The 25,364-nt window shown below is 39.9% G+C and overlaps 1 protein-coding gene across 11 annotated transcripts in view; it reads left to right on the top strand.

Annotated features, from left to right (window-relative positions):
* The window catches only part of GRID2 (glutamate ionotropic receptor delta type subunit 2), a 1,020,962-nt gene that overhangs the window by 572,828 nt on the left and 422,770 nt on the right, over positions 1 to 25,364 (top strand). For all 11 annotated transcript variants that reach the window (XM_039542696.1, XM_039542702.1, XM_039542703.1 and 8 more), the window contains one exon: positions 14,059 to 14,264. In XM_039542696.1, coding sequence (XP_039398630.1) covers positions 14,059 to 14,264 — 206 coding nt within the window. The remainder of the gene's footprint in view (positions 1 to 14,058; positions 14,265 to 25,364) is intronic.

A 25,364-nucleotide genomic window follows, 5' to 3' on the forward strand; every position in this document is an offset into this window, starting at 1 on the left:
TACCACTTAACCCTTTCACAAGCAGTCAACACCTGCTACAAGGTCAGGCCAGTGGGGACACGGGGTGTGTTTCAGGCAAACTCTGCCAGGACATTACTTGCAACTTCTTTAATTTTGGGAATTGTTAAAAGCTGTCAAGTCAGTCCAGATTTAGCTAAACGTTTGCAAAAGTTTGTAAACTTAGGCCCATTTTCTTTAGGACCTGTCTAATTTGTGATTTAAAGTTGAAACCATACACAATTTAGTTATTGGGCACAGCAAATATGAATCATAAATACTCTGACTTGTATAAAGATACCACTAATAGTATGCATATGAATAACCACCAATCCCCAAATATTAGTATGAAGGAAAAACCCTTTCATGTGAATGTTTGCAAAAACTGTATTAAAAAGGGAAACAGTTTGAATGGTCATTCCTAATCATAGCGAATGTCTGTCAATGCTGCTTCTTTGCAGTATTCAATAAGCTTCAATAATTAGATGACTTGATTAGACTGTCTTTTATAGCGTATTGCTGATTTCATCAGCAGTTATTTTAACAAATAGGAAGAGACAAGCTTTTAGGAGGTGTTGCCTCCTTTACAGGCAGCTAACCATACATTCTATTTTCAAAGAGCACATTTGAAATCAGATACCTTCCCGAGGTAGTAAATTCTTTATCAAAAACCCAGTCAATCATTTTGAAAACTAAATTGTGGGTTTTGTGCCATTTTAAATCTAGGTATCTCTACAGGTCTAAGATGAAAAGACTAAATATTTTCAGACAGAAAAAGTTTCTTTTTTTTAATGTGTTGTTGGTACCAAAGCAGACAGATGAATTCTCTAGTTCTCTGGAAAAGTGAAGGGGATAGGACTGTTCCTGAGGGAATACATCTAGTCTTATTTTCCTATTCTTTTATACTGGCTAGCAGGGGCGGCCCTAGCAATTTCGTCGCCCCAAGCACGGCGGCACGCCGCAGGGGGTGCTCTGGCGGTCGCCAGTCCCGCAGCTCCAGTGGACCTCCTGTTGGCGTGCCTGCAGAGGGTCCGCTGGTCCCGTGGACCAGCGGACCCTCCGCAGGCACGCCAGCAGGAGGTCCACCGGAGCAGCCTGCCGCCTTCCCGGTGACCAGCGGAGCGCCCCCTGTGGCATGCTGCCCCAAGCATGCGCTTGACATGCTGGGGCCTGGAGCCGGCCCTGCTGGCTAGTATGAAGTTGAAAATCCTCTGGCATTTGTACACAATAAAGAATGGCTAAAAATCAGTTTTCTGTAGAATGTTCAGTTCCAGCCCTCTGTTTTTCAAACTAACTTTTCTGCGAAAGGAAGATACAAGCACTCGTCACTAATGCACATAATAGTTATTCCTCTGAAAGCTAATAGCAAATGCTTACTGGCTCTTGGAATGTGTAAATAACCAAAGATGTATTAAGCATTTAAATGTATTTGAAAGTTCCTTGTTAGCACATCATTTACAGAAGAGTAGATCAATCTATTAGATTTTTAGCACAGGGTCTGCTCCAGAATTCCCATTGTGTTGTACCCACTCCCCAGAATTGTATCTCACGTGGCCCTTGGTTACTGGTCTAGGAAACAGAGATAATAACTTGCAGTGTGTTATGAGAATAAATTCATTAATGATTATGAGGTGCCAAGATATTAAGGTGATGGGGGGCCATTTAAGAAGCAAGCTAGACATTGACAGATGTTAAGTACAGGCACTGTATGGATTTGATCCTGCAAGGTGTTAAGCACTCTGATCCGCATATAGCAAAGCATTTAGCATGTGCATCCTTTCGATCATGTGAGCATGCTGGATTGGGGCCAGAGAACTCATCACCTTTCAGGATTAAGTCCTATGTGCATAGACGTGTGTCTAGTATACAAAAGTCTCAGGAACATATATTTGGAAGCAGGAACATACATAAAATAAATACATACTTGTTAATGTAGATATGGTGAAATATGTATTAAGGACCACTTCCAAATAGATAACATCTTGTCTTAAATATGCTCTTTAAAGTACTCCCATATGGTTTGCCATACAACGTTGACCTTTGTTTAAAGACCACATATACGGAGCAATAGATTTTTGCTGGTCCCTTGGTGGTAATTTAAGACAGATTTTGCTGTCTAAGAGAAAACCAAAACAAAAAACCCCCCACACCACTAAAGGCAGATATATATATTTGACAAAAAGACATTCCTATAAAACTACAGGGGGGGAAAAAGACAAAGTAATTCCACTAGGTTTTCTTTTTCCTTTTTTGCATATCCACTTTCCAGAAATAAACATCAGATAACTGTTCGCAGGGATATACACTTGGAACCATAACATTTTCAAATTATTTGAAGTTGTAATGCCAGTTTAATAAAGGCCCATAAAATTATCACATTCTTCTTAATCGATTGCAAATGCTCATAATTACCCTGACGCTGTTTTCAGCTGCCTGATGACTATAATATTCTCAAGTCTGTCTCTAGACAGTCTTAAAACTGTTTATTACTCATTTGGCTACTTGCCAACTTCTGGCATTCTCATTTACTTCACTGTGCCTCAATAAACATATAATTAATTCAAGCTTATTATTGAACTGTTTTCTTTGTATTCATACATATGGAAAAAGAAAGGAACATATATTCTTCACCCTTGCTTTTGGGAACTTTTTGTTTTGGGAATTTTTTTAACAACCAATTTTTCCGCTTGTTACAGCACTGATTCCTGAGATATATATTGGTCCATTCTGGATTCACTCTAGTGCAGAGTTACTGAGGTAATTCAATCACTGTAGTGGTTTATGCCCAATGAAGAACTATGATTATAGTTTTAGTTTTGCAGTTGAAAAATAGATGGGAGAATACTCTGAAGAAGTGATTCCAGTTCCAGATAGGAAGCAGGTGCTGCAGTAATGTTTGCTTTATTTTCATTTAATACTGGAACAGACAAAGCACCGGAAGGTTTACTATAACAAAGAATGCTGCTTTGGTACTGGAGGTGTTTTTTACACCTTTCATTTCTATACTGGAGGTTAATTTAAGTATCTGATTGTATATGTTGTCAAAATGTCAGCATGCACTGATCCAGCACCACTGCAAGTATACCAGTAATGAAACACTGTACCAAAGTTGCACAAACACATAAGGCATTGTACTGGCATGCAGCGTTTACAGTTAATTCACACAAGCAAAAAGGCTAAATGATTTAAAATGTTAAAGCTAACATTTTCAAACCTAGGTGCAAGTTAAGCACCTAAATAAAAGTTACCTCATTTTCAAAGGTATTTGAGCATCTGCAGCTTCCACTGAGTTCAGTGGTTGCTGCTGGGTGCTCAGCACTTGTGGGAATTGAGCTGGGTGTTTAGGAGCCTGAATATAGTCATAGGAACTTAACTTTAGGCACTCATTTTTTTTAAATCTTGCCTTGACTGCTTAAAGTTAAGCTCCCAAATCAATATCTAGACTCCTAAATAAGTGGCCTGATTTTTGAAAGTGGGAGCTATTGAACCGACTACCACTTACCTCAGTTTAATGGTGTTAAGCCTGGTGAATTTAAATTGCTATGCTTGAGCCTACAATATCTAACATCATCAGAAAGGCTAAATAGTTTTTAAAACTGAAAAATATATTAACTTATTCCTAGGAAAAAGAGGAAAGGAGAAAAAACAAAGAGGAAAGGGATATTTTTAAAAAGAAAATGCAGGCAATTAAAAATATGCACCAGAATAATTTATGAGCAGAGTGGTTGCATTAAATACAAAAACAATAAAGAACTTTGAAGATAAGTTAATTCCACTTTAGTAAGTAATATAATAAATAAAATATATAGAAGGCCTGGCTGGCACACCCTCCACCAGAAGACCTGCTTTTTTTTTCTGCATGAAGGGAGACTATAGAACACCTGCTCTCTTACAAAGAGAGTTACTGCCTAGCAAGATCCACTTGCTTTGGCTACCAACTCCACTGAAGTAAAAATAAGCACACAAACCTGTGAAGGTCTTTTAATAAAGATGATGGGGTTGCTAGTATTCAATGTTAGTGTAGGAAAAGCTGAGCAAATAATTCCTAGTGGATAATTCATCCAATGAATCCAGTTTTGTTTATAAATTGTCTGTGAGCAATATACAATTTGCTCACTTTTTAAATTCAAATGTAGTCACTAAATGATGTCTACTACTATCTGTTGAAGTTTAGATTGTTTCTGAGCATTTCCATGCACATATTCACTAGACAAGCTATTTTGCTTGGATGCACAGGTTTTATGTTGTTGTTCCAGTTCCCTAAATGGAGAGTAAGCTCTTGGGGAAAATTATCATTTACCACAGAAACTGTGTTTCCTTGAGATGATAGCCCATATGGTTCTACACTCGTAGAAGATACTCATCTGCAGCATCTGAGCTTAGAAGTGTCCAGTACGCAATTTCCATTCGGACCAGGGAGACCCACGTTCTACCAAATCCCGGGACCCAGAGAATACCAAAAAAAGGGGGGGGGTGTAGCCCAACTATCCTTCAGTTCCTTCTGCTAATTCATAAATCTGCAACAACGATCTCATAACAGGGGCAAGTGGGGAGTGTGGAGACATACTGGCAATCATTTTGAAGAACTGCACTTACGGATATCGTGATGGGTTGTACCCCTGGGGTGCAGTCTGGGAGCTATTGGAACCGCTGTGCCCCTAACTATTCAGCTGGGTTGGCCACTCTTACACTGCTCTGATGATGACACCCAGCCAGCCTCTCCAGGCCCTGTTATCACCCGACACAGCAGCAGGTGGCACCACATGCCTAACTGAGTCACCTGAGTGCTTTACCTAAGCCACTCATGGACTAACAATGGAGGCCCCAGCCGATTTCCCAGCTGGAGTATAAACCCAGAATTATGCTGTTTTGCACTGCACAGGGATCTGTACGGTGCAAACTCATTAATTAATCTGCTTTGCCCTCTGTGTGGGGAAGACATGCACCAAGCCGTTAACGGAACTGAAATTTTCCAAACACTTCAATCAAGAACACACTGGTTAAGATAAAACATAAAATAAATTTATTAACTACAGAAATATAGATCAAAGCAGGTTATCTAGGAAATTAAACAAAATCGCAAACTAAGACTTATACAAACTAGATAGGATTTGAATCAGCAATATCTCACCCTGACTGATGATACAAACAGGCTTACAAATTCTTGAGGCACAATCTGTCTCTGCTGTGCAGCTCGGGTTCCCTTTCCAAGTCCTTTGTCTTCCAGAGGTTCTTTCAGGGGTTGAGTTGTGGGGGAGAGAAGACAATCATGATGTTACTCCCCATCTTGTATAGGTTCTTCCAGCTCGCTGGAAAGTCTTTGCATGTGACATGGGGGTTCCGCCCCCATTGGCCAAACATTCTCCACTTCCTCTGACGAAACTTCCTTATACAGAGTTCTTGTGCTAGTGGATTCTTCCCTGAACGGGTGTTGATGACAGCAATTAACACTATCTGACTACTTCATTATTGTAGCTGAAAGGCTGGTTTGGGGTATTTCCAGCCTCACATCAGACTTTTGTAACTTACACATAACAAGATTTCATAACTTCATATACAATGATAGCACGTACAATCCAATGTTTAATGCTAATGTTTAGCAGATCAAGACTTTTAGAATGATACCTCACAAGTTGTACTTTGTACACAACATATCATAATTATATGACAGTGGTGAATATGGGGGTGCCAGGGTGTCACAGTAATTATTTTTTTCTTCTAGAAATGGCACATGGATCCCCACTTTTATGATTATTAAGACTCATCAATGACCTCAGAGGAGATTGGTCTGAGGGGTTAATTCTGAGTAAAGGTGTGTAGCCTTCGCATTTCAGTTAAGATAACATAGTAACGGCATGGTATGGAAGCTGCTTTAGGTCCAATTGAATGTGCCCCAATACCTAGAGGTGACTTCAGGTTTACCAGGCTGTAGCTGGTGAAGATGCAGAGTCTCATCCATTTGAGAAGCCTTGAGCTGAAATAGATTTGATTCCTAGTCTTATCCCTATATGCTGTAAAAGGTCTGGGATTGTTTTGGTAGTATGTAAACAAAAGGTGTCTGCAGTATGAAGCCTAACTTCTCCTGGTTTTGAATGGTATTTGAGAAGCAATGCAGACAAACTAAAGGCCAGGAAATTGGAGATTTACTTTAGCCAGGAATCACAGGTGAGGACAAAGGACCACCTTATCCCTGGGAGGAACAATGTAGATGACAATGACCATCATGACTTGGCTCTCACTAACTTTCTGGGTTGATGTTTTAAGATGTGGCCTTCACAGTAAGAAGGTATCGATTGCTACCCGTCTGACATAGGTTCGTTAGCTTTGAAAGAAAAAGGTCAGATCCCACTAGAGAGAGAGTTTGTACACTGAAAGGACTATGGATCCATTGAATTGGGTAGGCATAGTGGGAGCAAAAGTTGTCAGTCCATGCATCAGAAGGTAGAAAGTCAAAATGGCAGCCAAGTGTACTCTGATCAAGCTCAAAGATAGTTTTAACCATGTTAGGTGCAGTAAATAATCCAAAATGAAAGGCCTACTTCCTCTGACCTTTCTAGATGGTGAATCTTTTCCAGGTCATTAAATAGGGTTTACTTGGTACAAAGCCTCTTGCTCTTTGACAGGAGATTTTGGGTTTCTTCAGAACAGTTCTTGCAAGGGAAATCTATCTTGCCGCTAATGATTGCTTGGCTGGCATACCGCTGCTTACCTGGAGCTGGGGAAGGATCAGTGGCTGCTTCAAAACCACCACTGCCAGCAATTCAGGGACCTTCTTAAACAATCAGACCATGTCTGGTTGGTGGCATGGGCCTATAGTAGGTAGCCCTAGCAATAATAACCCCTGCCCACCCTTAAAAGCAAGGGGAAAGGACAGGACGAGATAGAGCAAATTCTATGTATAATAATGTGATACTGTTAATATCCCATATCTTGTAACCTACTGGAGTAGAGTGAACATCATTTTTGGATGCCAGAAAGATCCCCCCACTTGCAAAGGTATAAAGCTCCTGGCCAAGATTTTAAAATATGAGTACATTAAATTAATCAAATAGGAGCTGCTGGGTGCTCAACACCTCTTATAATCATGCCACTTACTGAGTTGCCTATAGATATAGGAGCCTAATTGAAAGCATCTATTTTTAAAACTGTGGCTCCTATTTCTAGTCCTGCAGGACTGTGAAATATCAGACCTTAAACTAGCCACTCATCCAGGACTAAAGAGTGCCATTCCTGGGCCATGTGCCAGTGTAGTTTTTGGAGAAATATTGTATGCTTTGGGGAAAAGAAGCACTCTCTCTACCCCCAATTAACAGCAAATTTTCAAAGCTACTCAGATGTCTGGAATGTAAGATTTAGTCACAAAGGTAGAAAGTAAGGCAGGGTACATAGTAAATGCAATTTATCATATGAATAGCTGCTGTACAAGCATAGTATATGACTGTTTTTGGGGGAGGGAAGGTTGTTCCCCCCTCTCTACTTTATATAAGTTCAGGTAGGAAATGCTACACTTTGGGATTAATTCCAGGTCCCATTCAATTTTCTTCTTCTTCTTTCCCTTGTCCCCTTTTCCCCTTGTATCTTCCCTGTCTGTCTCTGTCTGTCTCTCCTCCCTCCTGGTTAAAAGGCAGAGAAACTAAGGAAAATCTACTATCAATCAACAACATGGATGAAAACCAAGTACTCAAGTGTCTGGAAATTCAAAGGTTAAGGTCCCTATTGCAACACTGATTCAGCCACATATGTAGTATTATCTATTCCCGTTTTCCTTGTTAAATATGAACTGTAGTGGATTTAAGTTTATTATTGATATATACCACGAAACATACAGTATATGCACTGACGTTGAAGAACTGTTGCAACAGAAACTTTAATTTAGTTGATGGGAGCTGGAAGAAAAATGTTTAGACTAAACAAAACAACAAAACATTTGTGAAAAACTTTGAAGTTGTTTTCATTTCACTGGTTCAAAATGGAACAATTTTTATTTTTAATTAAAAAAATGAGTCTTCAAACTTTAGAATTTGAAATTTGTAATTCCCCGCCCTGCTTTTCTCCTTCCTATAGTAATGTGCATAATGTTCAGGGCGTGGTGTAGGGGTTGTTTTGTTTTTGATTTTGATTTTTTGTTGTTGTTTGTCAGTAGTGTCACTTACCCTTTTTCCTTTCTTCCCCTTTTTCTGCTCTGTGACTTTTCAAAACTTCTTCAAATACATTTCGAGTCCTGTCTTGTAGACCACATAAATTTGGATGGTACAATCAAATATATAAACTCCTGAACATAAGCTTATCAACAGTGAGCCTGAATTAATGCATTGTCTTTTGAGGTTAGCTATCATTAACCAAAATATATTTCGCTTAATGCTCTCATTCAACTCCCTAACACCAATGGAAAAAATCAGAATAGGGTAGTCTGGTAGTTTGGTTGGTTTGAGGGTTCTTTGTATTACAGATACAGATGGGAGGGAACTGCACTGATCTGAGAGTCGGGTGAAAGAGGAGAGAGAGTGTGTTGTTGAATCATCATGCTAAACATCATTGCTCACTTCAGCTTAAATCCTAACTACATTAATAAATATCAACAACCTTCTAGAAATATGGATATTTAGCTGAACACTTGAAGTAGAACTGAGACTTTTTCAGATTCCAGCCTGAGCTATGCCTCTGTGGTGTACAGTACGTATCCATAATTAATAGGCTCCGTCATTGCAGCCATCACTGCTTAAGAAAGGATTACTGCGGTAGATAAGTAAAGCTTTCTTGATAAGAATTTGAACAGCATCATATGTTATACAACTGCTTTCCTCATCAGCAGTACAAACAAAATAGTCTTTTGAGTAATCAGCCAGTGAATATTTTTGACAAGTGCATTCACCTTTTCTGCAGCAGCTGAATCAGGTGATATTTTTCATCTGGGCAGAATGTGAGGTGGTTTTGAGGTCTAAAATGATACTACAGAAGGATGGGTTAATGACTGTATACCACCCTGGGAAAACTAAATGCTCAATTAGGAGCCATGATTACCTTATAATTCTCTTTTATCTCTAGTAAAATGCCAGAAGCAAGCAGGATTTAGTTTTATTATCATTATCAGGTAGTATAATCTCTCTATCAACCAGAGCTGGTCTGATTATTCATTGTGAATGTAAACTTTGTATCCATTTCTGAATGTACTTGTTTTTCATAAGTGAGGATGAACAATTTTCAGTCTCTAGGTAGTTGATGTTTGCTATTTATTTTTCATGGTGTAATTGATCAACTAAGTTACATAATATTGGTTCTGCTATCTGATAGGATGAGTGCACCCTTTTAAACCAGTGATTGACTAATGATTAATAGTAAACTGTGAATAACAAATAGCTGATACATTGTTGGGGTGAATTTTCAGAAAAATAGTTTTGTGGTAACGTTTATTAAACTTCTGGGATATGTGATTTTTCTCTGCAACCTGCTGGTTGACTTGGTACTAATGAATCAGTCCACACTGCAGTGGAGTACACAGATATATTAACAAACCTGGCCAAGGCTTTCAGATAGTATAAATCAGTCTAACTCCATTGAAGCTATGCTGATTAACACTAGCTGAGGATCTGGCCCTTTGTACTTTATTTAATTATTTAATAATGTCTTTGCCACTGATATACCTCCTTTTCATTTGCATTCTTCCAAAACTTTGGTTGTGTTTTGAAAGGTAAGGTTGGGCAGCTGGTAGGCCGAACCAACTTAAAGAAACCCTGGATGCCACCAAATAACAGAATGCCCTCCAAATTGCATAAAATTTGCACTGCACATTCAAACAATATCATTAAAAGTTTGACCTAAGTAAAGTTTTCCTTGGCCTTTTTAAAATAACTTTTTTTTTCATAATGATAATCTCACTGATTTCTTAATGTACTGCTGGTAGCCATTATCATCTGATTGGTATGCAGATGAGTTGGTTTTCTCACTCTGCCTACATCAGCACTAGAGGTTTTTAAAATAGCTAGCAGTCAGGTCAATGGAACTAATTTCAAATACACAGTTCCTCGAACATGGTCTCATGAACAAAGCAATTGCACACTAAAATGCATTAGAGAGAGAATCAAGGGGCGGGTCTACATTACCAAAATTAAAAGCTGTAATTCATCACTGATAAATTACAGATTTGGGCTTGCACTATGGAGCTAAATAAAGCAGCAAGTGGGTGAGTCTCACAGCCCATACTCCAGCCCAAACAGTAATGTCTACACTGCTATTTCTAGCCCCATAGTGCAAGCTCCAGAACCCTAGTCAGTAGGCCTGGCTTCTGAGACTTGTTCGGGCAGGGGAGAATACATATATATATTTTTTAATGTAGATGAACCCTAAGTGATTTGCCCAAAGTTGTATAGGAAATCTATGGCAAAGCTGGGAACTGAACTCTGATCAGAGTCCAGTCCTAACACTTAAACACAAGGTCATCTCTCCTAACTCAGTAGTTGAGATTAGCTAATCGTATCTACACTCTTACTAACAGTCGCTAGATTTTAATGTCTGGGTGATTGGGAAGAGTATTTCCAAAAGGAGAACCCCTGATACAGGGACTCACTTCTTGGATTCTTTCAAAAGAGCCAGAGCTGCTTGATGTTTGGCACATGGTATTCCACCTATTGCATTGTTTGCCTGGAAAGAGATGTCGTGGTGAGTAGCATATCTGTTTCTTTACAGGTAGGGTTTGACTTTGTGACTTATCATTGACATTGAAGAGCTGATTCTATATTCATGTAACCTTGTGTCAAATGTGATGGTTGTATTTTAAAATTTTAATACTAAATATTAGTGACACACGGGTGGAGAGAAGGCAGTAACAATGGCTCTAGTACCAAGACTGTAATGAGGATTCTTTATATTGGTGACAATAGATAGCTGTCCTACGTTCTTTGAAATGACCATAGATATGATTTTAAAAAGAAAAATCTCATTTCTAGTTGTCTGGCTAGCAAATGTAGGATGAGAATCACTTGTGCAACAAAAATTAACAGCTCTGTGTGTGCCTCTGCTGAGACATCTGCAGCACCAGCCACTTACCAGATTTTTGTGCAGAAGGAATTTACCCATGGAAAACAGGGTTCCATGGAACAATGTAGAAATATCCTACTATCAGATAGTTTATGCAGGAAAGGTGAGTTGACACTATCCATTCAATGGTAGCACCTATTCTTTGGCATATTTTTCAAAGAAGATCATCTCTAGAGAGCTAAAACACTGGAATCAACAATTATCATAATTTTGTAGCACTTAAGCAACAGTTTTCATCTGGTGGTCCCAAAGTGTTTCATTAAGATAGGTAAACTTCATTATTCTCATCCTTCTTTTACAAATGGGGCAACTGAGGGACAAAGACATCAAGAATTTACCCAACATTGTAGTTTGTCAGTAGCAAGGTGAGGAATAATACACAAATTTCCTTACTCTGTCTCGTGCCCTATCCATTAAATGACACTGTCTCCCTAGATGTGTATCAAGGTGCCACCACGCATAGACTGAAAGATCACTGGGAAGAATAATCTTATCAACAAAGAGCATCCCAAGTCTTAATGTCCACTGGGTCTGTTAATATTCAACATATTGAATTGCTTTGTTCGATTAATAGATTTTTTGAAGGCCAGAAGTGAGTCCTGTGATCATCTAGTCTGACCACCTCATAACACAGATTAGAGAATTTCACTCAGTAATGACAGCATCAAGCCCATAACTTCTGGTTAAGCCAGAACATAAGTTTTAGGAAAACAGAAGTTCTCCCACTCACTTCTGTCTCTTGAGTGGGTGAGAGGAGCCCATGGCCATTGGTATGGAATTGAAAACTGACAAAATTTGTCCTAATTTAGGCCACATTTCTCCAGGTATTCTCATGGTATATGTAGATACCTGAGAAGGTTTAAATAATTTAGGGCACTCCTGGCCAGTCTTTATCTCTATTCAAAAAGTTCCTGTCTAACTGGCTGTTAAGTAACCCAGAAACATGGTAAAACTTTAAAACTCAGGCGTTAAAGCAGGAGCAGCTAGTTTATCATTTCCATAAAACTAGGCATGTTTGTAACAGTTCAGATAATTTTATTGCTTCTTAAATTGGCATTGAAGTGCCAACAAAAACAAAAAACCCTTAACATCCCTGATTAGACTGAATTTAATTTTCCCAGTTTAGACATTAAATAGAAACTGTAATTAGCATCTGACAATCTTTTGGAACTTTATTTTTAGGATGTGCATGTACTTTATCAGTGTTAAACCATTCTTCAAATATTTAGTAATACTTCAAACATTGCAGACTTATCTATATATAAATAGTGATTGCAGCCATGGATTCCTAAAATGGCCTCCTGGTTTGCTATATTTTACTTCCAGAGGATCACTCGTGGAATATTAATGTTTTAAACAAGCTTGCTCCCAAGCCTGGCTCTTTTAAATAACTTATGTGGATTATTTAGATATGTGACTGTTCTATGGCTGCATTGCATTGCATTGCATTGCATTGCATTGCATTTTAAACTGTCTAAGGACTCTGCTGTCTCTGAAGCCAGGCAGCTGTTTTGTGCTCAGGTAAGTATAGATTCTCACAAGGGAGACAGACAGTGTTCTTTCATTGGGGACTATGTTTGTTCCTTTTTGTTCTTTTGTTTTCAAATGAAAATAAGTTATTTGAACTGTAAGCATCAGTTTTAACTCTGCAACTGGCCCTTTGCAGCAGGGGGTTGTTTAGCGCTGTGACACTCCAAAACTTTGTATATACTGGGTAGGTATACCATAACTCAAAGGCAGGTGCTGAAGACTTTTTTAACCATAAGGCCCTATAAACTCAAATAGCTGGTGGGTATCCAGAGAGCATTTAGCACATAGCTAAAATGAAAGGATATTTGTAGGCTGAGGGAACTGGGATTATTTAGTCTGCAGAAGAGAAGAATGAGGGGGGATTTGATAGCTGTTTTCAACTACCTGAAAGGGGGTCCCAAAGAGGATGGATCTAGACTATTCTCAGTGGGACTAGATGACAGAACAAGGAGTAATGGTCTCAAGTTGCAGTGTGGGACGTCTAGGTTGGGTATTAGGAAAAAATATTTCACTAGGAGGGTGGTGAAGCAATGGAATGGGTTACCTAGGGAGGTGGTGGAATCTCATTCCTTAGAGGTTTTTAAGGTCAGGCTTGACAAAGCCCTGGCTGGGATGATTTAGTTGGGGATTGGTCCTGCTTTGAGCAGAGGGTTGGACTAGATGACCTCCTGAAGACTCTTCCAACCCTGATATTCTATGATTCTATGATTATTGGAAAAGGAAGGGGTGCAGATACTGTAGACACAATGACTTAAACAATTACAACAAAAGATAAATATGAACAACTCATTCTTAGGAAAGGTGTACACAGAATGAGCCAGAAGGCTCCATTACAACTTTGTGTATGAAAAAAATATAATTCATGTATTTTGTTTTCATTTTTATTTAAAGCTAAACACAGTCAATGGCCATTATGTCTACCAAGTAACATATTATGGTTGTGTTTGATTTTTTTTTTAAAGGAAGTAAATTTATGTACAGCTTGGACCCAGCTTTTGCTAAATAGCTAATGCAGCTAAGTTTAGGAATTCAAAAGTATGTGCTTCTCCAAGGACAGTTGTATTATGGTGATAACATTACTTTCAGTCTCCAACAAAAGAAACAAAGAAAAGCACTGTATGTTGCAGTCTGATAACTTAGCCTCCCCTTCTCTGCATGTGTCATTTAGTATGAAACTGCTCTCGGAGATGTACAGTGTTAATTAGAATTGGAAACAATATGGTGATTGAGTGAGGAAATCAACTGAAAATAATTAAGTACTGTTTTTAAGTGATTCTTTTTAACACTAACCCATACATAAAATTATTCCCACATTTTATCACGTTAGGACATACCATGAGCATAGCTCAGGAAAAGTTGAAATGAATATTAAGTTAGGATGGCCTTCAGGGATCTACCCAACACTGAGCAGAATACCTTTTCAAGATAAACAGAACAGTGTTTTTGTCTCTGTTCTATATACAAATTAGCATTTTGATGGGCTTTTGATGTTCCTAGATATCCGTGGAATACAAGAATTTTTGGACAAAGTATCTCAGCAGGGAATGGATGTAGCACTGCAGAAGGTAGAGAATAACATCAATAAAATGATCACAGGGCTCTTTGCCACCATGCGAATAGAAGAACTGAACCGCTACCGGGACACTCTGAGACGGGCCATTCTTGTAATGAACGCATCAACAGCCAAGTCCTTCATTACAGAGGTAAGTGATCAGCAGTGTTAATTTTCTGCTACCCTCTATGCCCCCAAATTTGTTTACTGAAATTTAAAAATACTTTATCGGTGAATAATTTTACCTGACATCTTATAAAATACGGTAATTAGATTCACTTTATATGACTTCTTGTAAAAATAAATACTTCAGAATGTATGCTTGATTCCCTCTTAAAAAAAAACCCAACAACATAAAACACTTACTAATGATGGTTTTATGGTTCATATGAGTGCATCCAAAGGAAAGTATACCTGTGCCCCTTATGAGCAATATATTACAAAAAATACAAGAGAAATATCTTTAGAACTCTTATTAACATTCATGTCTGTTGTACTGCTAATTCTCTGCTCATCTCATTTATTCCTTAGCATCCACTTTACTGCTGAAAGTAGTTATATTTTTATTTAATTACATATATTTTGGATATGGGTATGTTTATCTGACTGACGCATTGAAACTTGGTGGGTTTTTATAAAATTAAGCTTAATAATGACCTAGTAGAGGTTATAAGACAGATCGGAAATTGGTATCATAGGTTTAAGTTAAAAGGATAATATATTCATGAAGAATTTAAACTGTTAAAATACAGTAGTATTGATATATTTAAGCAAAAGTTGGATTACTGCATCAAATTTAACTAATTAAAGGAGTTTTGTGTTGGAAGTAGCTGAATGCCATATTGGTGGGATAGGTGTTTATTGGCTGGGGGTTGAGTGGGTTTGTTTGGTCTTTTAATGATCTTCCTTTTTCTTCAGAAGATAGGGTTTGTGGGTTTTTTATTATTTTTTGTGGGGTGGGGCATGGGAAAGTGAGAGAAAAATTGTTTTTAATTTTGAAAACAAATTACAGATGGTATAATTGTCGTGAAATAGTTCCAGACATTCAGAATGTATGGCGTACTATTGGTGTTACACAACTTTGCAACTGTTGGCATTTGAGAAACTGGAGACTTCTTAATGGCAACCAATATGAGTGGGATTTTCAAGAGTCTAAGTGACTTAAGAGGACAAGTCCAATTAGCTTTCAGTGGAAATTGTGCTCCTAAGTAACCTAGATACTTTTGAAAATCCCACCCTATTTGTATATATATTTAATTAATGGCATGAGTGGACAGCTCCATGCTCCAGAAGTGCATGACATAGATATATTCTTCCCCTTACCATCAACATATGGCTCAAAGTAAACATGTTGCTTGTCTATCACACAAAAAATATGCTCTTTTCTTACATTTAACAATAATCTTTCATGCTGGATCTGTTTGTAGGCAGCATTGTTTGGGAAAAGGGAAACAGGAAGGAATGGAATAAGCTATGCCAACAAAAGGCCTGGTCTATGCTAGACAATTAATTTGGTGTAACTACGCCCACACCCCTGAGCATCGTAGTTAAGCTGACCTAAGTCCCCATGTAGACTGCATTACATGGAAGAATTCTTCTGTTGACATGGCTACCGCCTCCTGCAGAGGAGGTTACCTATGTCAATGAGCGAACTCCTCCCATTGTCATAGTTAGTGTCTACAAAGAAGTGATACAGCAGTGAAGTTGCAGTTGTGCTGCTGTAGTACTTTAAGTGTAATCAAGCCTTAAGGGCTTGTCTTCACAGAGAGTTGTTCATGAGTAACTTCATGAGTCAACATTTCCCAAGTGCATTAAGGTAAATTGAATTAAGGTCACTTGAATTATGAATCAGTGTGTCCACTCAAGGGTTTAATGCAGTTCAACTAATCATATTAATTGACACCTTTAGTTAATTTGGATTAATTTTCCTAAGTGTCCCCCTGTAGACAAACCCACTTTTATTCCAAAGTAAGAATGTCTTGTCCCTGTTCAGCTTGGGTTAACCACTTGGGTTAAGCTAAACAGGAAGAAAACACTCTTATTTCACGTTAAGACTCTCCACATGTGGAGTTAATCAAGAACAACTCCATGCGTAGACAAGCCCTAAGCCTTTATGGCTTGCCTGCCCATGACGTGCAGCTGTTGGTTCATCTAGGCTTCTTAACTTAAGTACTTAATGTTCTCATGGTTCAGCTGAGGACATGCCACAACTGTAATAAGCATGACAAATACCACCTTTTCCAGAATAAACAGTCACACACGATCCTGTGTAAATTGGCAGTCTACAAATTAGAGATTGCTTGGGGTAGAGTTTCTTTGCTTTAACCTTTTGATATTTTTGATTCTTGAAAACAGCAATGCTTTTAGTTATGTCTTTGCTGATCCGTGCGTTCTGTCTAGCCTTTGTATCCATGGAGCTTGCAACGATGAGGTCACTACTTAGAGAAAGTTCAGAAAGAAGAAGGGGTTTAAGGTTTAAATGCCTTTCTCCCATCTTGGAAATAGCTTATTCTCCCTAAAAATTAGGTAGCAACTTTATATCTTGGAAGTGCTATACAGATACCAGCTGGCTAATCCACACGTCGGCCCACTCACAGAGTGATAAAGCAGCATTGTTTCCATTTTGAGAGACAAAGTGACAACCAGGGGCCCCTATCCATCCTTGATGTCCTTTTCGGGTAGGGTGACCAGGTGTCCTGATTTTATTGGGGCTGTCCCAACATTAGGGGCTTTGTCTTCTATAGGACCCTGAACACACACACCTTGGTCCCGATTTTTCATTGTTGCTATCTGGTCACCCTATTTTGGGGATTGGGAATAATGTGGGGCGGGGGAAGGAACAAAGGGAACAGTGAGGTGAGAAGTGGGTGGAATGTAGAGTTGAATATGAGGAATCACTGGACAGAGAGAGAAATCGAATGTAGGGGCAAAGCATGAAAAAAGTTTGTTACAAGGTAAAGGTGCTGCAGCCTATAAAGGTTAACAGGTTCCTGCTGGTTACATGACTGATCTGGGCAGAGTGTAAAGGAAGGGGAAATTGGGTCAAAGGGAAGTGAGGGAAAGGAGTGACTACTTGTATCCTGATTGTCTAAAAAGGTGGGGGAGGAATCCTCTGGGGAGTTATTGCCTGGTGTTTTCAAGCTGATTTGCATTTTGTCTTTGTGACTGGCAGATAATAAACAAGCCCTCAGGTAAGGGGCCTTAAAAAAATGGAGGCTTGGAATTCTATTTCCATTTCCTGGCTGGTGAAACTGCTCACCAGTTTTAAGGTAGAATAAGGAATGAGTGTGGGGACACAAGGAGCCTATGAAGGGGCTAGGAGAGGCTGGTAGTGAAGTCAGAGTGGACGATGAAGATGATTTTAACTGGTGAATGTTAGATTGGAGAGGGAAGTCGGGGAGGCTGGATAGGATATGGACCCATTAAACCATGCATGAAAGAACAATGGTGTGATCCAGGGTTTGGCAGTGGGGAAAGGAGAAGGGAGTGGGGGGGGCGGTCAGGCTTTAGGAATGTGTGTCAGCAATAAAGCCAGTATGAGAATTTGAGTGTTTCTGGATGCCATTCCCATGTTCTGTCCACTATATCACATTGTCTCTAAGACTTGAAAAAACTCCAGTCTCTTCAGTTTCCACACCAAATACAATATTGGATTTTACCTTCCCTACACCCCCCAAAAATACATATTTTGTTCTAAATTACTAATTTAAAGCATTTGGGCTCAATCCTGCAATAAACTGAGTTTACTGACCCCAGTCATGCAAAGCACTTAATCAGGTGCTTAAATGTAAACATATGAATAATCCCATGACTTCAATGGAATTACTCAAATGCTTAAAGTTAAACATGTGCTTAAGTGCTATGAAGGATGGTGACTAGAATGATCAGCAACTTGTGGTACAGAGCCTTCAGCGACTGTGTCCTAGGAAATGCGCCCACAGTCATAAAATGTGAAGTTGTTTTACTCAGGTTCTCAAGCGCAGCCCTGGTAGAGCTATCTCTAGTCTGATGCTTATCATGCTCTTAAGCACACAGGAAGAACATAGGAACACAAAACTAAAAGGGACCTCCTGGGTTATTGAGTCCAGTTCCCTGCTATTGCACACAACCCCGTCATATAGTCACATTCATGAACATGCCCCCACTATTCCCCATTGGAAGGATGTTGCAGAACTTCACTGCTCTGGTGGTTAGAAACCTTCTTCTAATTTCCAGTCTAAAATTATTCATGGCCAATTTATACCCATTTGTTTTGCCAGCACTGCCCTTTAGCTTAAATAGCGTTTAGCCCTCCCAGGTGTTATGCCCCGATGTATTTATAGAGAGCTATCATATCCCTTCTCAATCTTTATTTTGCTTGGCTAGACAAGCCAGACTCTGTAAGCCTCCTTTCATATTATAGGCCCTCTATTCCCTTCATCCTTGTAGTACCTTTTCTCTGCACCTGTTCCAGTCTGAATCCATCTTTCTTGCATTTGGGTGTATGTAATATTGCCAATGCTTTGTGGAATGGCATTCTCTAGCTGTACTGTAAATATCTCTCCTGATACAACCTAGGACTGCTTTTTTTATTCTATTTTTTTTTTTTTTTACAGCTACATTACATGGATGGCTCATAATCATCCTGTGATTGACTAATATACCTGGGTCTCTCTCGTCCTCCGTTAGTTCCAAGTGACGAGCCCCCAGCTTGTGGCAGAATTCTTGTTAACCTCCAAGTGCATTACGTAGCATTAAATTTCATCTCATCCTGTCCTCTAGGTCAGCCAATTCTGCTTATATAATATTGTAATCTTCCTCCATATTGTCAATGCCTCTCAAGTTTGTGTCAGCACCAAATTGCATTAGCACACTGTGTCAAATACTTTATTGAAGTCCAGATAGGTTAGATCTGCCGCATTCCCTTATCTAAGAAATCAGTTATCTTATGAAGGAAAGATATGAGGTTAATCTGGCAAGATATACTCAGGGCTGCCCAGAGGGGGGGGCAAGAGGGAAAATTTGCCCCAGGCCCTGCAGGGGCCCGCACAAGAGTTTTTTGGGGCCCCTGGAGCGGGGTCCTTCACTCACTCCAGGAGCCCCGGAAAACTCTCGCGGGGCTGGGGCCCCTGGAGCTCCTTCCGCTCCTGGTCATCGTCAGCAATTTGGCGGTGGGGGGTCCTTTCGCTCCGGGACCCACCACCGAAGTGTCGGGTCTTTGGCGGTGGGGGGCTCCCGCCGCTGAAGACCCCAGGCCCCCTGAATCCTCTGGGCAGCCCTGAATATACTTTTGGTAAACCCATGTTGCATTTTATCCCATTTTATCATTGTATTAGTGCCCAGTGAGGTGTGCCCCAATCCACTTTAATCCTGATGATTCTGAGCAGAGCAGGGCTTTGGAGCTGTGCTCCTGCTCCGCTCCAGCTCCAGGCAAAAACCTGCAGCTCCACTGATCTAGACCTGCTCCGCGCTCCAGCTCTGGGCTCCTCTCCAAAGCCCTGGAGCAGACTATAGCCAGTGTCCTTGGCTGGAGTCTTTAGAGACACTCTTGGAATGCAGATCATTTTTCTAGCACCCTCTTCTGAGAGCTGAGACTCTATCTATGGTTCAAATGGCTGGTGCTTGAGACTACTGCTACTACCTTGACTTCCCAAATCATCAAGCTCAGCACAGTGAATAGCAATATATTTGTAAGTTTTGTCATTTTGTAATGTATTACATAGAACCAGGGCCAGCTCCAGGCACCAGATGAGAAAGCACGTGCCTGGGGAGGCACAGTGAAAGGGATGGCATTCCGGCCAATCTTGGGGCGGCACATTCCGGATGCCCTGCCGTGGTGTGTTTTTGTTTTTGTTTTTTTTGCTTTGGCAGCCCGGTCCGCAGCTCCGGAGATCCCGGCCGGCTCCCCGCACTCCGCCAGTCCCAGCCCAGCCCTGCAGGGGCATGGACCCTGGCCTTGCAGGGGGGGGGAGCAGGAACTAACGATCCCCACCACTCACTGGGCTCCTCGGGATGCGTCACTCTCCGCCGCCTGCATTGGCCTTCACCTCCCGCGCTGCTCTGAGCCTGGCCTGACCAAGCTGCCTTTAAAGGAGCGGCTGAGCCAGCACCTCTTGCAGCCCCTGGGAGAGGCACCCCAAGGCCGGAGGGGGGGGAGCCCCTCTCGCCTGGCTGCAGCGCCTGGCTGCCCGGGGGGGAGGGAGTGGGCAGGCGCCACCCTTCACCCGCCTGCGAGCCACCTTGACCGCCCTCCACATGCTCCCTTCGGCTGCCTTTTTTTTTTTCGCTTGGGGCGGCAAAAAAGCTAGAGCCGGCCCTGGATAGAACATATAAAAAACATATGTTGTGCAAAGCTAATTGCTCATTTCAGTTATTAAATGTGAGCCACTGTAAAAAAAACAAACAAAAAAAAAAAAACCCAGACTAGGCTTTGCTTGTAAGAGAAATGCTTGTAAATTCCCATTGTATTAATCTCAGTATAAGCCATTTTATTTGTTGTTCATGTTCACTATCAAGGCAGGGAAATGAAAATCATATATAATTGTGTTAGGCATTTCTAGTATTAACTATGCATCATTTTTGCTTCTTACATTTCACCTCATGAACCTGTCAAATTAAAATGTCTTGTACTTCTACCATCCCATGACGACACATGTTGATCCCGAGAAACTGGTAGCATTGGGTGAAGGGGTTCAAATGAGCTACTTTGCAGCCTTCATAAATGAATAATAGCTTAATAATATACTTTTAAAATATTCAGGTGCAATGGAGTAAAGATAGAGAGTGGCTAATACTTCTCTCTAACTTATGGATTCCATGTGTTTACATGAGAAATGAATGTGTATAGAGTGGGTACAATTAAAGAATTGTTTATGCCATCATGCTACTTACCTTGACCATGTTTTTTGCAACATTCCCTATAACTAGGGTAATAAATATTCATATCCTTTGTTAAATAACCCTAATGAAGGTGGTGAGGGTCCAGCTTTTAATGGGGTCCTCTGTTCTTGGCAACAGTGTGAGTGTTTTTAACTAAACATTTGACTAATTACTAAAGCAACTTGTTTTTTAGGCAGTGACATATGACAAATGATTGTAACAGGTTTCATCTTTAGCTCTGAACATGCAGTAAAGCTAAAATCATTTAGTTATGAAGTGAAGAAAGAACAGAAAAGGATTTACTCTAGAGAGCTGCGCTAAAAGCAGGTTTATTTCTTTAAAATGCCTATTTTAAAGTCACAGTAGAGGTGGGTTGACTTTGGCCTGGTCCACACTTGGGGGCAGTGTCGAGGTAAGATAGGCAACTTCAGCTATGGGAATACCGTAGCTGAAGTCGAAGTATCTTATCCCGACTTACCTCCCGTCCTCACCGCTCGGGATCGACGTCTGCGGCTCCCCCGTCGACTCCGCTACCGCCACTCGCTCCGGTGGAGTTCTGGAGTCGACGGGAGCGCGTTCGGGGATCGATATATCGCGTCTAGATGAGACGCGATATATCGATCCCCGCAAAATCGATCGCTACCCGCCGATTCGGTGGGTAGTCTGGACGTACCCTTTGTCTACACTTGGTTCACCCATCCTTTTACTGTGGCTGAGTTCACAGAAGCTCAGCCTTTTTTTTCACTTCATTCTATGTGCGGTGTGTATTGCATTTCACACATGTCCCATGGGACATCATTGTGAAGTTTGGATGTGTAATTCTCTAAAGCAAATTATTATTACATTATTGTAATGTACTCAAGTGTTAATAACTCTATATTAAATTTTAGCTGTGGCAATTAATTTTCAGAGGGTAAAATGAAATATTATGTCATCTGTGCATCTTTTCTTGCCCCTCCCATTTTTCTCTCAATCTCTTTGATGTTCTGTTTTTCAAGGTTGATTTTGCTCACTAATTCCAGTTTGAGAGCTTTTTCCACACTGTGCTCCTTTAAAAAGCAGTGTTGTCCTTTTCTAGCACTATCTTTTTGAGTAGGACTAATCCAGTACCACATGGCCTGTTCTAAATTATTGTTATTAACAACAAACTGGATCTTTTTCTTCATCTGCTGTATTTCACTAGCACTGAAGGTCAGTCTTTTCTCTGTTGTCTTCACAATAGCTGTAACTTTTACTGAAGGCTTCAAGTATCTTTCTTCAATATCTCCCAAATTTTCTGGTCAAGATTCTGAGTGCATTGAAACCTCTTGTTTTAAATGAAGCAGTGGTACTCCTGTGGCAAATACTTGCCCATCTGTTTGTTTAAGAAGAAAAAAATATGGTTCATGGATTTCTGTTCCAGTCCAGATTCTTGACCCTTAAACTAGTACAGACTGACTACAGGCCTTTCAGTTGATAGGGGATCTCCAGAAATGAAAGTTGAATTTGCTTTTCCCCCAGTAGAGTGTGCCTATTGTGGCTTGATTCATGGAATGGTATTGGAATAGATTTTGTACACACAGTCTCTTGCCACAGGTTAAAGGTTAGATGTTGGAGATTTTTGCTCTTGGGCAGGAGAGAGCTAGCGGGAGACAGCTTCTGTGCTAAACTACAAGCAACACAAAAGGGATTTGCACAGGATTAAGCTATAGAGACAACATCATCATGGCCTAAAGTACACCATCCTTCTCCTGTCTCAATTTCTGCATGTGTGGGAAAGGGCCAAGAGGACAGCAGAGGTTCAGTTAATAAATCTTCATATTTTGTGTGGTCACAGAGAGAGCCTGAATTATAGTGCAATCCATCCTCCTGCTGAACTGTTGTGCAATGTTGTGCATCTGCTGTGAAGAGGAAGAGGAAGTAATATTTGGAACTCTCTGTGAGTGAAATACAGCACAGCACAAAGGGCCCACAATATGCTTTCTATCTCACTTCACACCTTCAAGGGCTAAAGTGGAGCAGAAGGCCTTGCATAGGTCTTCTGCATTTGTATGAATTTTTTATGATGATCCTGATATGCAGCTGTGTCAGAAAAGTATATGACAGAACTCAGGAAGGGACATGTCTCCCCTCCTCTTGGGCCAGCTGTGGGCCAGTCCATTCCTTGGTATAATTTACAATATTTACAACTGGAGTTGTGAATCTAAACTCCTTCTAAATTTGAGGAAATTAGAATTTCTAATTCAAAACAATTAGTGGAATTAGCGGATATTAAAAAGAAGAGAAGCTTCCATGTTTATGCATGGAATAGAAAAGCTCCTGTGTTTTTGTGAGGGGGTGTCATATTATTTTTAGTTGTTCAAAAAACTGCTTGATGATATGCTTCAATAGATTCTTGTCTGTAATAACTCTTGGTTTGTCAGAGATTCAACCTTTGTCACACCTCCCTGTGAGAACTCGCCTCTTAGTGTAGGTGATATCTTTGGACTGAAATACAAACTAGCATCCTGACCACTTATAACCATTAAAATTCGGATGATCCTTTTTTACCATTGTTACCATCATCTGAATTTCTGCTTTGGTTAATTATATTCTGCCACCTGATTAGCTTGCACTTTCTATTGCATACAGTAATCTTCCTTAGCCATTATTCCAAACTGTTGTGTAGTGTTGCTGTGCTTTGTTAATTAACTACTGTGTTCCTCCTGAGAGGTGACTGCTTTTTAGAGACAGGTGAAATGGTAGCAAAAATTAGAAACTTGTAAATGAATGAAAAGCAATTTCTATACATAATAAAAATGGATCTCCCAACAGAAAATTATGGCTGGTATTTTCAAAGGAGCCTAGGTAGTTGGGCATCTAATTCCTTCAGGGCCTTTTACAAATCCCATCCTACTAAACAACTGCAGAAAATCCCAACGGGCAAACACTACTTTTAACAAGCCACTTGCTGGCAGGGTGGTGTCTTTCTACAAAAGAATGAAAATCACTGACAACTGGGCTTGATTAACATTAAATGGAGATAAGACTTGCCAAAACAGTCTCCTCTACCCAGGCACAGATTCTTCTTCCTATGCCAGATTACCTGTATACTGGCACAATTGTAGTGTCTGCTGCTCAGCGGTGACAAGAAGTGTATCACATGGGATCTAGTGTAGGAGTCTTCCTAGATTGCTTCCAACCCTTACAACATTCCTCATTACCATGAAAAATCAGTGTTGAATGCTTTTTAACACTGAAGTGCATTTAGTTGACTCAGAACTGTAATGTCCAATTAATCTTATCTCTGTGTTAGAATGAACTAAGGGAAAACAGTAAGCATCAGTTCCTTTATTTTTAAAATTGTAGTCAATGGCACTGAGAACCAAGACCATGTTATTACCTTGTCCCAAACTGGAGATAGAAATCCATGCCCTTACTACAGGTATATTAAATGTTCACAAACTATTCCTGTGTTTTCTCCTTATCAATAAGAGCAAAATATGCTCCGTTACACTCTTTGTGACACAGGAAGTAAGATAATAAACCAGATAGGTGGTTTACTCTGATACAATATTTTCAAGTAATTTATTTATTTCAATAAACTATGGAAATATTTAGGTGGCTTGCATAAATTTAAATAATTATCTGTAAATAGATTTGGTTCAATAGAATATTAGTAAAAATGTTCAGTGCTGCATTGAAGCCAATTGCTTTTAGTATTCTGTAACAATGGAAACTCATGATTCAGTTTCCTTTTGTGGTATGCTGTGTTTTAGAATCAGAGATGACATTCTTGAAGACTATTAAAAGAGAGAGGATTCTATTTTGGCAGTATTTATCAGAGAGTACTGGCTTTGTGGCCTCCATAAGGTAGCAAATAACTTTGGGACTGGACAATATTTGCTTCTCACCTCTCTCGCAATATTACCCTTTCCTAAATAGGATTTTATAGTATTTGGTTCATTTGTAAATTATTATGAGAAGTTTGTCTTCTGTCCTGTAGACTGTGATTTCAAATGGAAAATTAATATATGGTTGTGACTCATGCTAGAGTTTCCATAAACAAGAGCAACAGCTGCCTATTTTTTTTCTTTCAGTTTGCAAAAAGTGCCATATTAGTTTTAGAAACACAAATTATCTATTGGGCCTCCATGTCATCCAGGTTAAGGACTTGATCCTGCACAAAGATCCACCCAGGCAGAGCCCTCTACTTCCATGGAGAGCCCATTGACTTTGCCTCCACAAATGGTTAGTCAGTCAAGAGGCAAGCAACTGTTGACCACCTGTGAGTGAAATAGCACAACACTATTTGAACTCATAGTCCAGTCTTAGCTAATTATTGCTCGTGACAAAATATTTCCAGGAAAACCCAGTTTGGGCCCTTAGTAACAGAAAATCTACTTAGATTGAGGTTGCAATGTTGTAAGCCACT

Source organism: Mauremys reevesii, linkage group 5 (genome assembly GCF_016161935.1).
Source record: "Mauremys reevesii isolate NIE-2019 linkage group 5, ASM1616193v1, whole genome shotgun sequence".
NCBI classification, from domain to species: domain Eukaryota; kingdom Metazoa; phylum Chordata; order Testudines; family Geoemydidae; genus Mauremys; species Mauremys reevesii.